A 12,289-nucleotide genomic window follows, 5' to 3' on the forward strand; every position below is an offset into this window, starting at 1 on the left:
ACCAGACACTGACGTTGTGTGAGGGGGGTGACCCCAACTGCAGGCAGGAGGCGACGTGCTGGGAGACCTTGGCCAAATACCCGGCCCGCTCTGTGCCTCAGTTTCCCTGCCTGCTTTTCGTCTCGTTAGGCAGGGAGCTAATTGTGACGGGGCAGCCTCTCCTGATCTGTCTGTGGAGCAACGGCCGAAGGGGACCCTGCGCTATAATCCAGCCAGTGACGGCTCCTTGGATCCATGCAGGGCTCCCCTCACCTGGGGGCTGGCCTGGGCTGTGGGGGCCAGCCCCGCTCTCCAAGCAAAGGACCCCCAGCCCAGCCCCCCTTCCCAGCTCCCCCAGCGCAGGGGGAGAGGCTGCTCTAGGGTCAGAGCTCTCCCTGGGGGCCCACGGGGATTCCTAGGGAAATAGTCTCTGCCTCGGCCGCAGCTGCCCACGGGCGCCTATGGGCGCGTTCCATAGGGGTCCGCCTGCAGCGTCGCGCGCGGGGCGCCCCATAGGGGCCGGGGCGCTCCAGGGCTCGGCCGGCAGGGGGCGGCGCGGTGCGGGCGGACGGACCCGGAAGGTGCCGCCCAGCCCGGCCCGGCCGCAGGGACGGAGCCACATGGCGGCCCCGGAGCGACGCGCCTTCGCCCAGCGCATCAGCCGGTGAGAGCCCCCCCCCCGGACCCCCCGCGGGCACCCCCGCCCTGCGCCCCCCCGCGGGCCCCCCCGGACCCCCCAGCGCCCCCCGCCCTGCGCCCCCCCGCGGGCCCCCCAGCGCCCCCCGCGGGCCCCCCCGGGCTCCCCAGCGCCCCCCGCCCGGCACCCCCCGCGGGCCCCCCCGGACCCCCCCGCCCTGCGCCCCCCCCGCGGGCCCCCCGGGCCCCCCAGCGCCACCCGCCCTGCGCCCCCCCTGGCACTCCCAGCGCCCCCGCCCGGCACCCCCTCGGGCCCCCCCGCCCCGAACACCCCAGCGCCCGCCCGCCCTACGCCCCCTGTCTCGCCCCCCCCCCCCCGCCCCTGCCGGCGTCCCCCCTGCGCTCAGCGCATCAGCCGGTAAGAGCCGGGGGTGCCCCTGCTCCGGCCCCCCCACCCAGCGCCCCCAGGCCCGCCCCTTGGGGCACCCACCCACAGACCAGAGCACCCTGGGGCACCCCCAGCACTGCAGCTGCCCCTCCCCCTCAGTCGCTGGTGTCCCCGGATCCTCCCCGCAGGGCCCCTCCTGCCAGGTGCAGGCTGGGAGGGGTCCCCCAAGATGCGCATGGGGGGCTAGAATGCTTCCTAGCGGGGGGGGGGGGCCAGTCCCCTGCCAGGGGGGGCCCAGTCCCCTGCCAGGTCCCAGTTGGCATCTCCCTGCCCCCCAGCTAGAAGTGTGAGCCCCCCCCCCCCCCCCCCCCCGCCAGATGGGAGCCTTTTTCCAAAGATGTGGGATCGGGGGTCCTGGGAACTGGAGTCCCCCTCCCCCTGCAGAACGTGCGAGCTGAACCCCAGCCCCAGCCCGAAGGACAGGGCTCCCAGCTCTCCCTGCCTGCTTCGCACGCACGCGTCCTCTCGTGAAATGCTAGTGTTGCACGGGGGCCGGGTTGGTGCCCGAGCCCCACGCTGTCTGTGGCCTGGCAGACTCTGTGTTTCAGTAGGGGGGCGCCTGGTCAGGTGGGATATCCCTGGGGTTTGCCTCCCGCCCCAGCGTGTGGGTGGAACCTGGTCTGGACGGGGCTTGGGAAGGGGGCCAGGCGCAGAGGAGCCTCGTATGGCCGGGCTGTCGACGCTGCCTGGCCCGCACTGGCCCTGGGGCCCGCACGAGCCGGCGAGCGCCGTGCAACGAGAACGGTCGCACCAGGATCTTCACTAGGGTGCCCCTTTGGAGCCTGGCGCCTCCCCCCTTCCCGGCCCGGCGCCGTGCAACGAGAACGGTCGCACCAGGATCTTCACTAGGGTGCCCCTTTGGAGCCTGGCGCCTCCCCCCTTCCCGGCCCGGCGCCGTGCAACGAGAACGGTCGCACCAGGATCTTCACTAGGGTGCCCCTTTGGAGCCTGGCGCCTCCCCCCTTCCCGGCCCGGCGCCGTGCAACGAGAACGGTCGCACCAGGATCTTCACTAGGGTGCCCCTTTGGAGCCTGGCGCCTCCCCCCTTCCCGGCCCGGCGCCGTGCAACGAGAACGGTCGCACCAGGATCTTCACTAGGGTGCCCCTTTGGAGCCTGGCGCCTCCCCCCTTCCCGGCCCGGCCGGCCGGCCCCTCTCTGGCATGTTTGTTGCTTCCTGGCGGAAGGAAATTCGGCCCTTTCCTGGCTCCCTGTTGGGCTTTGTTGGGTTGTCTGCTTTGGCGAGTGTGTGTGTGTGTGTGTGTGTGTGTGTGTGTCAGTCATAGAATCCCAGGGCTCGCAGAGACCTCAGGAGGCATCAAGTCCAGCCCCCTGCCCAAAGCAGGACCAACCCCAACTAAGCCAACCCAGCCAGGGCTTTGTCAAGCCGAGTCTGTGTCTCTCTGTGCCTGTGTGTGTGTGTGTCTGTATGTGCAACTCTGTGTCTCTGTGTGTGTCTGTGTGTCTCTGTGCCTGTGTGTGTCTGTGTGCGTCTCTCTCTGTGTCTCTGTGTGTCTGTGTGTCTCTCTGTGTGTCTGTGTGTGTGTGTGTGTGTCTCTCTGTCTCTCTGTGTGTCTCTCTGTGTCTGTGTGTCTCTCTGTGTCTGTCTCTCTGTGTCTCTCTGTGTGTCTGTCTCTCTGTGTCTGTCTGTCTCTCTGTGTCTCTCTGTGTGTCTGGCTTTTCCTCCAGTTTGTGAAGCGCAGGGCTAATGCTCCGGGCCGGGTCTTGCAGGCAGGCAGCCGGGCGCTCCGTCCCGCCGGTCGCGTTCAGGGAGCAGTTAGTGGACGTTGAACTGCGCCGGCTTCGTTCCCTGCCTGCGGGCTGGGCTTTGGGCAGCGTCTCTCTCCCTGCCCTCCCCCCCCCCCCTGCGGCTTGGCTCCCCAGCCCGGCGGGCACCGGCCAGTCGTGGGCGCGAGTTGCTGGGGAGCAGGAGGGACACGGCCGGCCCGGGGGTGACCTCGCTCACTGGCCGCGAGCCGGCAGTAGGTGCAGGTGAATAATTCAGGGGCTCTGGGCTCTCCCTCCCCTGCTGCTCTCGGCTTCCTCTTCCCCCGAGCCGGGCGCAGGCGGGGTGTGGGCCAGGCAGCCCGTGGGGCACTTGGCGGGGGGGCTGCAGGATACCTTGGGCAGGTCTCATTTGCTTGTCCCAGGGACTTGCCTGGCCCTGTCCCTGCAAATCACAGGCCTCAGCTCTAACCACTGCGCCAGCCTGCCCCTGCTCTCTCGGCCCCTGTTCTTCCAGCTGCCAGAATGGGCAGAATGTTCTTTTCACCCCTCCTTGTCCCAGCAGACTGTCACCTTTCCGGCCGGGGCTCTGCGGCACTGGGGGGGGGGGGGTCCCTGGTCCGGGATCCATGCAGCTCTTGGCACAGTGTATGGGGGGGGGTAAAGATCCATTCTCAGGCAGGGCACCCCGAGGTGCTCTCACAACACCCATAAGTGACACAGTGTCTGGCCTGTCCCTGAGCTCGACTCCCCCCAGCGGGTTGTTTCCAGCCCCGGGCCCCCAGAGCTGGCCTGTGGGTGCGCTCAGCCTGGGCCCGCCAGCTCCAACCTGCTCCTGTCCAGCGCCCTCCGGTTTCTCCAGCCTCCCTTGAGCTCGTCCGGCCCCAGGCAATTGGTACCACAGCAGAGCAGCCTGCTGGGCGACGCGGGGTGGGTCACGTCACTGCCCAGTGCCTCAGTTTCCCCTCCTGCTCTGTGCCTTGCTGGGATTGATTGTAAGTGCCTTGGGGCAGGGCTTGTCTCTGGGCAGCAGGAGGCGGGGTCCCGATCTGGGTCCAGGGGTTCCCCTAGGGCACATCACTTGGGTTGGGGTTTTTCCAGGCCTTTCCCACCCCTTCCGTGCCCGGAGTGACCATGGAGGTGTCGTGTTGGTGACTCAAAGACCAGCCTGGCCTTGCTGGCTTTGAGCCAGTGTCCTTCTTTGCCTCAGTTTCCCTGTCTGAAAGGGCCCCACTGTGTCCTGCCCCGTGGCTGGGCCCCTGGACTCGCGGAATCCAGGGCTCCGGGGAGCCGCTGTGGGGCCTGACCGTATGCAGCCCCCCGTCTGGATTTGAACGTGGCTGGGGCAGGAGGCACCATGTGCCCTGGTTCCCGGCCTGAGTGCGTCTGGCCCTGGCTTCCGGCCGCCCCAGGACTGGAGCTGGGCCTGCCCCCTAGGGGGCGCTCTCTCCTTTGGGGTGCCAAGCCCCGTGCCCCACTAGGGGGCGCTGTGCCCCCTTTGCACGTGCTCCCGTCCCTGGGCGCCGGAGGCCTGCCGAAATCCCCACGCTGCTCACGGCGGCCTCCCGCTGGGGGCGCCGCTGCCCCGGCGTGGGCGGCCCCGTGCGAGCCCCCGGAGCCCGCGCCCGTCTCGGGGCCCCGTTTGCTTTGGGGCGCGGCCGGCGGAGGCGTTTGGTTTTATTGTCCCGGGGTAGGAGGCCGGGGTCCTGCCGGGGTTTGCTCGGGACCCTGGGCCTGCCTGCTGCCCCGACAACTCTGCCCTCCCCATCAGCCCCCTCCTCCTTGGACCCAGAGCGTGGGAGCCCGGCTGGAAAACAGCTGCTGAGCCGGGCGGGGGGAGCGCGGGCGGCAGCAGCTGCTCCGTGGCAGCTGGTGGTACCAAGTGGCACTGCCTAGCGCTGCCACCCGGGCGGATGCTGCCGCGCTGATGGTGGCCGGGTATTGAGCCGGGCCTCGGACACCTGGAGGCGTCCCCGGTTCCCCCCCGAGGTCTCTCGGGGCCTCGGTTTCCCAGGGGCGAGTGGGGACCCAGAAGGCGCCGTGGCCCCGTTTCTGAGGGGGGTGGCTCGGGCCCTTGGTCTGACTGATACCCCCCCATTGAAAAGTTGAAATCTGACTCGTCCCCCCCCCCCCCCCCCCCCCCCGAGCTAGGGATGGAATCCAGGAGTCCTGGCTCCCAGCCTCTTCCCCCCTCTAACCACTAGGCCCCACTCCCCTCCATACACATTGTTGCTTGAAGCAGGAGACCTGCCTCGCCCCTTACAGCAGCTCCCGGGTCCCCAGCCCGCCCGGCGCCTGCGCTCTGTGCCCCGGGGAGGGCCTGGGCATGGGGCCGCCTGGCAGCACGGGGAGCCGGGGCAGGGCTCGCTCGTCTCCTTTCGCACGGGGGGCCTCTAGGAGGGGTGGCCCCTCTGTGCCTGGGGCGCAGGACTCCTGGGTTCTCTCCTGCCTGCGGGGTGTCCCGGGGCAAGCCCCTGCACTGCTCCGTACCTCAGTTTCCCCATCTGTACAATGAGGCGCATGGGGAGCTCCTGTGGAGAGAGCTGGCAGATCTGCTGCCCCCGTGCCCGGTGTGTCTCCCCCCCCCCCCCCAGCAGGGTGGTGTGTTGTGGTATTGCGTAGGGGCCCCCCGTGATTGGATCCCCGTGGGGTCGGGCGCTGCATAGGCCAAGTGAGGGACGGCTCTTGCCCCCATGCGCCCCATAAAAGAGAGAAGAGACAAAGGCTCGTATCCTCATGTTATAGGTGGGGAAACTGAGGCACAGGGCCGCACTGGTACTTGCCCAAGGCCACCCAGGGAGTTGGTGGCAGAGCCCGGGCGTCCTCAGGCGCATTGCGGAGAGAAGGGGGGTGAAAATCCAAGCTCTGAAGAACCAGGGATGCTCCCCCGGACTTGCCAGCGCTACCCCCGGCCTTGGAGCGACTCGCGGAGCCAAGCTGGGCGGGGAGGGGCTGGGAAGTGCCCCTCCCCCGGCTCAGTAACGTGCAGTGCAGGCCTTGCTGGATCCGGTCTGCGCTGGCGGGCACGGGGAGGGGCTGCCAGCCCAGACTCCTGGGTTCTGTTCTGCGTGGCTGTGTGCCCTAGTGGTTAGACCAGACGACCGGGAGACAGGAAGGCCTCCTGGGGTCTGTTCCCAGCTGTGACTTGTTGGGGGACTTTTCCCTGCGCTGTGCCTCAGTGTCCCCTGCTGCGGGGCAGGGCCGGCTGTGAGGCTGCAGGTGCCCAGGCCAGCCTGCGGCCCCGGCGACGCCGGCTCTCTGGGCTCCAGGCCTCGCCCAGGCGGCTCCCGCCCTGACCCGACTCTCTTGCAGGACGGTGGCGGCCGAGGTGCGGAAGCAGGTGTCCCGGGAGCACGGCGCGTCCCCGCAGCTCTCCAAGAAGCGCAGCAGCTCCCAGCAGCTGGTAAGTCGTGTCCGTTCTCCCCCCTCCCCCCCCCAGATCCTGGCTCCGCCCGTGGCCCAGCCACGTTGGGGGACCTTAGTGCCGGCTCCTGCCATTGGCTCTACCTCCCCGGCCCCGCCCTGCCCACGGCTCCTGCTGGCCTGCGTGGCTGGACACCCCACGCTCTGTGCATGGTTCGTGGGGGCCGGGAGCTGTGGGCATCGAACCTGCGGGTGCGGCGGGGAAAGGCCCGGCCTCTCCTGCCTGCTGGGAGCCGCTGCCGGAGCCGGCTCGTGGCCCCTGCTCGGCAGCAAGGCTGTGGCAAGGCGCGTGGGGGCTTGTTTACCGCTGGGCAGGGAACAAGGACGAGCCTCCCATACAGCCATTCACGGTGGAGCTGCTAAGCAGGGCAGTGGGGTCTAGTGGTTACAGCGGGGAGGGGCTGGGAGCCAGGACGCCTGGGTTCTCTCTCCAGCCCTGTTGGTCCCTCTCCCAGGGGGCCCCCCAAGCCTGGGCGGGAGGCTGGCCCGGCGCCAAGCGAGAGGACGCCGGTGCGCTGTAGCGCTAACCGCCTCGGTTTCCCCTTCCCTTTCCCGTGTGGTTTCGGTGTCTTGCCCTCACTTCCTGCCTGGCTGCTCTGTGCTGAGATTCCTCCGGCACAGCTGGCCGGTGTTACCCGTGGCCCTGTGCCCGCCAGCCAGGGCGGCCCCCGCCCAGCCCGGATGCGCCCCTCCCCGAGCTGGGAGCACGCCCGAGGGGAGCGGTGTGGGGGGCGCTAGGGGGTGGTGTATTCCCAGTCAGTGCATCTCGCTACAGGAGCCGGGTGCGGTACCCAAAATACACCCAGTGTCTGAGCGTTGGCGGAAGAACCCAGGAGTCTCCTGCTCCAACCACGAGGCCCCCCTGCCCTCTCAGAGCTGGGGAGAGAACCCAGGAGTCTCCTGCTCCAACCACGAGGCCCCCCTGCCCTCTCAGAGCCGGGGAGAGAACCCAGGAGTCTCCTGCTCCAACCACTAGGCCCCCCTGCCCTCTCAGAGCCGGGGAGAGAACCCAGGAGTCTCCTGCTCCAACCACTAGGCCCCCCTGCCCTCTCAGAGCCAGGGAGAGAACCCAGGAGTCTCCTGCTCCAACCACGAGGCCTCCCTGCCCTCTCAGAGCCGGGGAGAGAACCCAGGAGTCTCCTGCTCCAACCACTAGGCCCCCCTGCCCTCTCAGAGCCAGGGAGAGAACCCAGGAGTCTCCTGCTCCAACCACTAGGCCCCCCTGCCCTCTCAGAGCCAGGGAGAGAACCCAGGAGTCTCCTGCTCCAACCACTAGGCCCCCCTGCCCTCTCAGAGCCAGGGAGAGAATCCAGGAGTCCTGGCTCCCTGCTCACTGCTGTCGCCGTTAGCAGGGGAGAAGCTCTCGCCCTGGGGGCCCGGGCAGGGGCCTGCGAAGAGCTGGCCTTGCTGTGCTGGGACCCCCCCCCCCATGAACGGATCTGCCCCCAGGTGCCGCTGACGGAGGTGGTGGAGCCGGTGGACTTCGAGGAGTACCTGGCGGCCCACCCCCCGGAGGTGGAGCCTGGCCCGCTCCGGGACCTGGTCGAGTTCCCTGAGGATGACCTGGAGGTGGTCCGGGAGCCCCGGGAGTGTCGCACGCTGGAGTCGGGGGTGCCCGACGAGGGGTGGGTGTCTGGGCCGGGGCTTGCTCCTGAGCAGTGTGTGGGGGGACCGGCCCTGATGCTCCCTTCGGCCGCGGGTTAGCACCTCAGTACTGCCCAGCCACCAGCAGGGGGCAGCGCGTCTAGCACAGGGCTTACGTCTCACAGCGTTTAATGTGTGGCCACCACTCCCAGTGCGAGCCTCCCTAGGGGGAAACTGAGGCACCAGGGGCCTCACCAGCCTGTAGTGGGGAGGCTCCGACGAAGCAGCATGGCCTGGGCTACACAGACAGGAGGGGCGGGGCTCAGGCTAAGGGGCGGGGCTGCAGCTATACAGACAGGAGGGGCGGGGCTCAGGCTAAGAGGCGGGGCTGCAGCTATACAGACAGGAGGGGCGGGGCTCAGGCCAAGGGGCGGGGCTGCAGCTACACAGACAGGAGGGGCGGGGCTCAGGCCAAGGGGCGGGGCTGCAGCTATACAGACAGGAGGGGCGGGGCTCAGGCTAAGAGGCGGGGCTGCAGCTACACAGACAGGAGGGGCGGGGCTCAGGCTAAGGGGCGGGGCTGCAGCTATACAGACAGGAGGGGCGGGGCTCAGGCTAAGGGGCGGGGCTGCAGCTACACAGACAGCAGGGGCGGGGCTGCAGCTACACAGACAGCAGGGGCGGGGCTCAGGCTAAGGGGCGGGGCTGCAGCTATACAGACAGGAGGGGCGGGGCTCAGGCTAAGGGGCGGAGCTTAGGTTGTACAGCCTAGAGGGATGGGGCTAAGGGGTGGGGATTTGGAATATGAGCGCTCATGAATTCTTGGCTCCCAGCCCATGGCCCGCCCCCTGCCTCGCCCCCTTGCCGGCCCCCTGGGACTGGCATGGCCCCGGCCTCGGGGGCACTTTGGGATGGTCCATTTGAACCCTGTCCCCCTCCCCTCCACGCCTCCACCCAGGGCTAAGCTAATGCTCCCGCCAACGAGCGCGTTGTAATTAATGCCGGCAGAGACTGCCAGCCCCCTTCCCCCGCCTCTCGAGTCACCCCACTGCTACAGGTGGGGAAACTGAGGTAGGGGAGGGGGCGGGACATGCGGCCGCTGACTCGGCGCGTTTCCCTCCCGCCAGTTTGCTCGATGGCCGCGTGCGGGCCGCGGTGCAGGTCTACACGCAGGACTGGCTCGTGGTGCGGAGGAAGTAAGTGGCCGGGGCGCCGGCGCCGGGTGAGCCGAGCCCTCGGTCCCCAGGGCCTGACGGCTTCTCGGTGCTGTGGAGCCGCTCCCCGCGGGCGGAAATGGCTGCTCGTTCCGTGCCTGGCGGGAGGCCAGGGGGATGGGCCCAGCACGCCAGAGCTGTGCCGGAGCCGGCTGCCCGCCGTGGGCTCCGAACCCCCGGGAACCGGATCTGCTCAGCCCCTGCCGAAAGGGGCCTTGTTTCTCCCGGGGCTCCGTCGGCCCAGCCCGGCTCTGCCTGGTTCCGGAGATGGGTGCGGCCAGGGACAGCGGGCAGGTCGCCATCCCCTGCCTGTCCGTCCGTCAGCCCACGTTACCCAGCAGCTGAGTCCTGTTCTTCCAGATAGGGAAACCGAGGCACGGAGCCCCCGGGGGTGTCAGAGCTGCTAGCGGGCACAGGTGGGAGATGGCCACGCCCGCTCCCTCCCTTGGCCGGAGGCACCCGCAGGGGGTTCCCCCACCATGCTGGGGCGACTCTGCCCCTTCCCTGGGGCCAATAGCCTGCTGGGGGCGTGGGGGGGCGCCGGCCGGGCGCTGAGCGTAACCCAGGCTCCCCGTGCCCAGGTACCAGCCCCTCAGCACCATGTGCAGCCCCCACACGGCCGAACGGCAGCGGCAGCGCCAGAGGGGGCTGCCCCGGCAGGTCTTCGAGCTGGACCAGGCGGAGGAGGAGCCGGTGAGGAGGCTGGGGGGGCGGGGAGCGCCCCTGGGGGGGCCTGGCTGGGAGGGGCAGTGCTGGGGCCGGGGGACTGCGGGCTGGGCCAGCCTGGGGGGGGACCGGCCCAGACGGCTCTCTTCCCCCCCAGGAGGAGCTGAAGCGCCGCTCGCCCTCCCTGGACGACACGCCCCGGGGCAGCTGGGCCTCCAGCATCTTCGACCTGCGGAGCTCGGCGGCCGACCCGCTGCTGCTGGCCCTGCTGGAGCCCACGCCCGTCGAGGAGGTGGACCGGCGCAACGAGGAGCTGCGCAAGGAGAACCGGCCCCCGGAGCTGCTGGCCCTCTTCCCCATCCCCGACGAGGTGAGTCCCGCCCGGCGCCCGCCTGAACTGGGGGCAGGAAACAGCTCCCCCCTCCGGCGCGCTGGGCTCTTGGCAAACCGTCCCCAACCCAGAGAGCTCCTGAGGGGAGGGGAAACTGAGGCACGGGGGCTGTGACTTGCCATGGGTGGCACGTGGGGTGGTGGCAGAGCCGGGCGGGGACGGCTGGGGGCGGCGGCGCGGGGACGGCTGGGGGCGCCGGGCGGCGGCGCGGGGACGGCTGGGGGCGCCGGGCGGCGGCGCGGGGACAGCTGGGGACGGCGCGGGGACGGCTGGGGGCGCTGGGCGGCGGCGTGGGGACGGCTGGGGGCGGCGGGCGGCGGCGCGGTGTTCGGGGGCCGCTCTCACGGCTGCGCCGGCCGGCAGGACGAGGCGGTGGAGCGCTGCACCCTGCCCGAGGAGCCCCGGGAGCACTTTGGCCAGCGGATCCTGGTGAAGTGCCTGTCGCTCAAGTAAGTCGCGCTCCTGGTGGGGTGGGGGGGTGGAGAGGAGGAGCGGCCGGGTGTTGGGGGCCTGGGATGCTCGTGCTGAGCTTTGCTCGTCTCTGGGGCTGCGGGCGTGGGGGGTGGGGCGGGGGGGGGCGTAGTGATGGGGAAACTGAGGCGCTGGAGGTGGGGCTTGGCCATGACTGCAAAGTGAGTCAGGGCAGATCCAGGAATGGAACCCAGGTGACCCGGCTCCCAGCCTGCCCGGCCGCAGTGGGGTGGGGCCCCCAGGGGGCTGTTGGTTGTGGGGCTCGCCCTGACCCGCCCACGTCTCTCTGGCACCAGGTTTGAGATCGAGATCGAGCCCATGTTCGGGACCCTCGCCCTCTACGACGTCAAGGAAAAGAAAAAGGTGCCAATGGCCCAGTGAGCCAGGCATGGGGTGGGGGGCAGGGCTTGGGGGGGAGCCTGGGCTGTATTGTCTAGGCCAGGGGCAGGCATGTGGGTGAGGGGCGGGGCTTGGGCCAGGGGCGGGGCAGAGTTGCAGGTGAGGGGTGGGGCCTGGGCAGGGGCAGGGATGCGTATGAGGGGCGGGTGAGGGGCGGGGGCAGGGATCCGGGTGAGGGGCGGGGCCTGGGCGGGGGCAGGGATGCGGATGAGGGGCGGGGCAGGGATGCGGATGAGGGGCGGGGCCTGGGCAGGGGCAGGGATGCGGGTGAGGGGCGGGGCCAGGGCAGGGATGCGGATGAGGGGCGGGGCCTGGGCAGGGGCAGGGATGCGGGTGAGGGGCGGGGCCAGGGCAGGGATGTGGGTGAGGGGCGGGGCCAGGGGCGGGGCCAGGGCAGGGATGCGGGTGAGGGGCGGGGCCTAGCACGGGCCGTCTCCTGCTCTGACTTTTGCTCCCTCCCCAGATCTCGGAGAACTTCTACTTCGACCTGAACTCGGAGCAGACGAAGGGGCTGCTACGGGCGCACGGCGCCCACCCGGCCATCTCCACGCTGGCGCGCTCCGCCATCTTCTCCATCACCTACCCCTCCCCCGACATCTTCCTGGTGCTCAAGGTGAGCTCCGCTCCCGGCCCCCGCTCTAACCGCTGGGCCCCGCTGCCCTCCCCCGTGGGTCACGCTTTGCTCGTCTCCCCCAGCTGGAGAAGGTGCTGCAGCAGGGCGACATCGGCGACTGCTGTGAGCCCTACATGGTCCTGAAGGAGACGGACGCAGCCAAGGTAGGGGCAGCCCCGGGGCCCGCTGGGCTGTGACAGGTGGGGCGGGTCCCTCGAACTCGGCCCCTCCACCCCATGCCTGGGCCTCTGTCCCAGGGCCTGAGCACAGGCCAGGCTGTTTTCTGGGGTCCCAATTGTCCCTGCCTCTGCTCCAACCACTAGACCATACTTCCTTCCCAGAGCTAGGGAGAGAGCCCAGGAGTCCTGGCTCCCAGCCCCTGCTCTAACCACTAGCCCCCACTCCCCTCCCATAGCTAGAGAGAACACCCAGGAGTCCTGGTTCCCTGTCCCCCCCCCCCACGCTAACCACTAGCCCCTACTGCCCTCCTGGCACTGGGGAGAGACCCCAGGCGTCCTGGTTCCCTGTCCCCCCCCCACGCTAACCACTAGCCCCTACTGCCCTCCTGGCACTGGGGAGAGACCCCAGGCGTCCTGGTTCCCTGTCCCTCCCCCCCCCCCCCCGCGCTAACCACTAGCCCCTACTGGCCTCCCGGCACTGGGGAGAGACACCAGGCGTCCTGGCAGTCGGTGCTCCCCAGGGGCTGGGTGGGGCTGAGCTGGTTTCTCGCGGCCCCCACCCC

General features: G+C 69.9%; 1 protein-coding gene across 1 annotated transcript in view; it reads left to right on the forward strand.

The window, feature by feature from the left end:
* The first annotated feature begins 489 nt into the window (after positions 1–489).
* Positions 490–12,289, forward strand: part of LOC142825297 (dedicator of cytokinesis protein 6-like) — a 29,685-nt gene continuing 17,885 nt past the window's right edge. Inside the window, exons 1-10 of the mRNA XM_075917133.1 lie at positions 490–643; positions 6,099–6,189; positions 7,659–7,834; positions 8,921–8,989; positions 9,589–9,700; positions 9,831–10,043; positions 10,428–10,513; positions 10,832–10,898; positions 11,398–11,547; positions 11,631–11,711. Coding sequence (XP_075773248.1) covers positions 600–643; positions 6,099–6,189; positions 7,659–7,834; positions 8,921–8,989; positions 9,589–9,700; positions 9,831–10,043; positions 10,428–10,513; positions 10,832–10,898; positions 11,398–11,547; positions 11,631–11,711 — 1,089 coding nt within the window. The 5' untranslated portion in view covers positions 490–599. The remainder of the gene's footprint in view (positions 644–6,098; positions 6,190–7,658; positions 7,835–8,920; positions 8,990–9,588; positions 9,701–9,830; positions 10,044–10,427; positions 10,514–10,831; positions 10,899–11,397; positions 11,548–11,630; positions 11,712–12,289) is intronic.

Source organism: Pelodiscus sinensis, unplaced genomic scaffold (assembly GCF_049634645.1).
Source record: "Pelodiscus sinensis isolate JC-2024 unplaced genomic scaffold, ASM4963464v1 ctg88, whole genome shotgun sequence".
Lineage (NCBI taxonomy): Eukaryota > Metazoa > Chordata > Testudines > Trionychidae > Pelodiscus > Pelodiscus sinensis.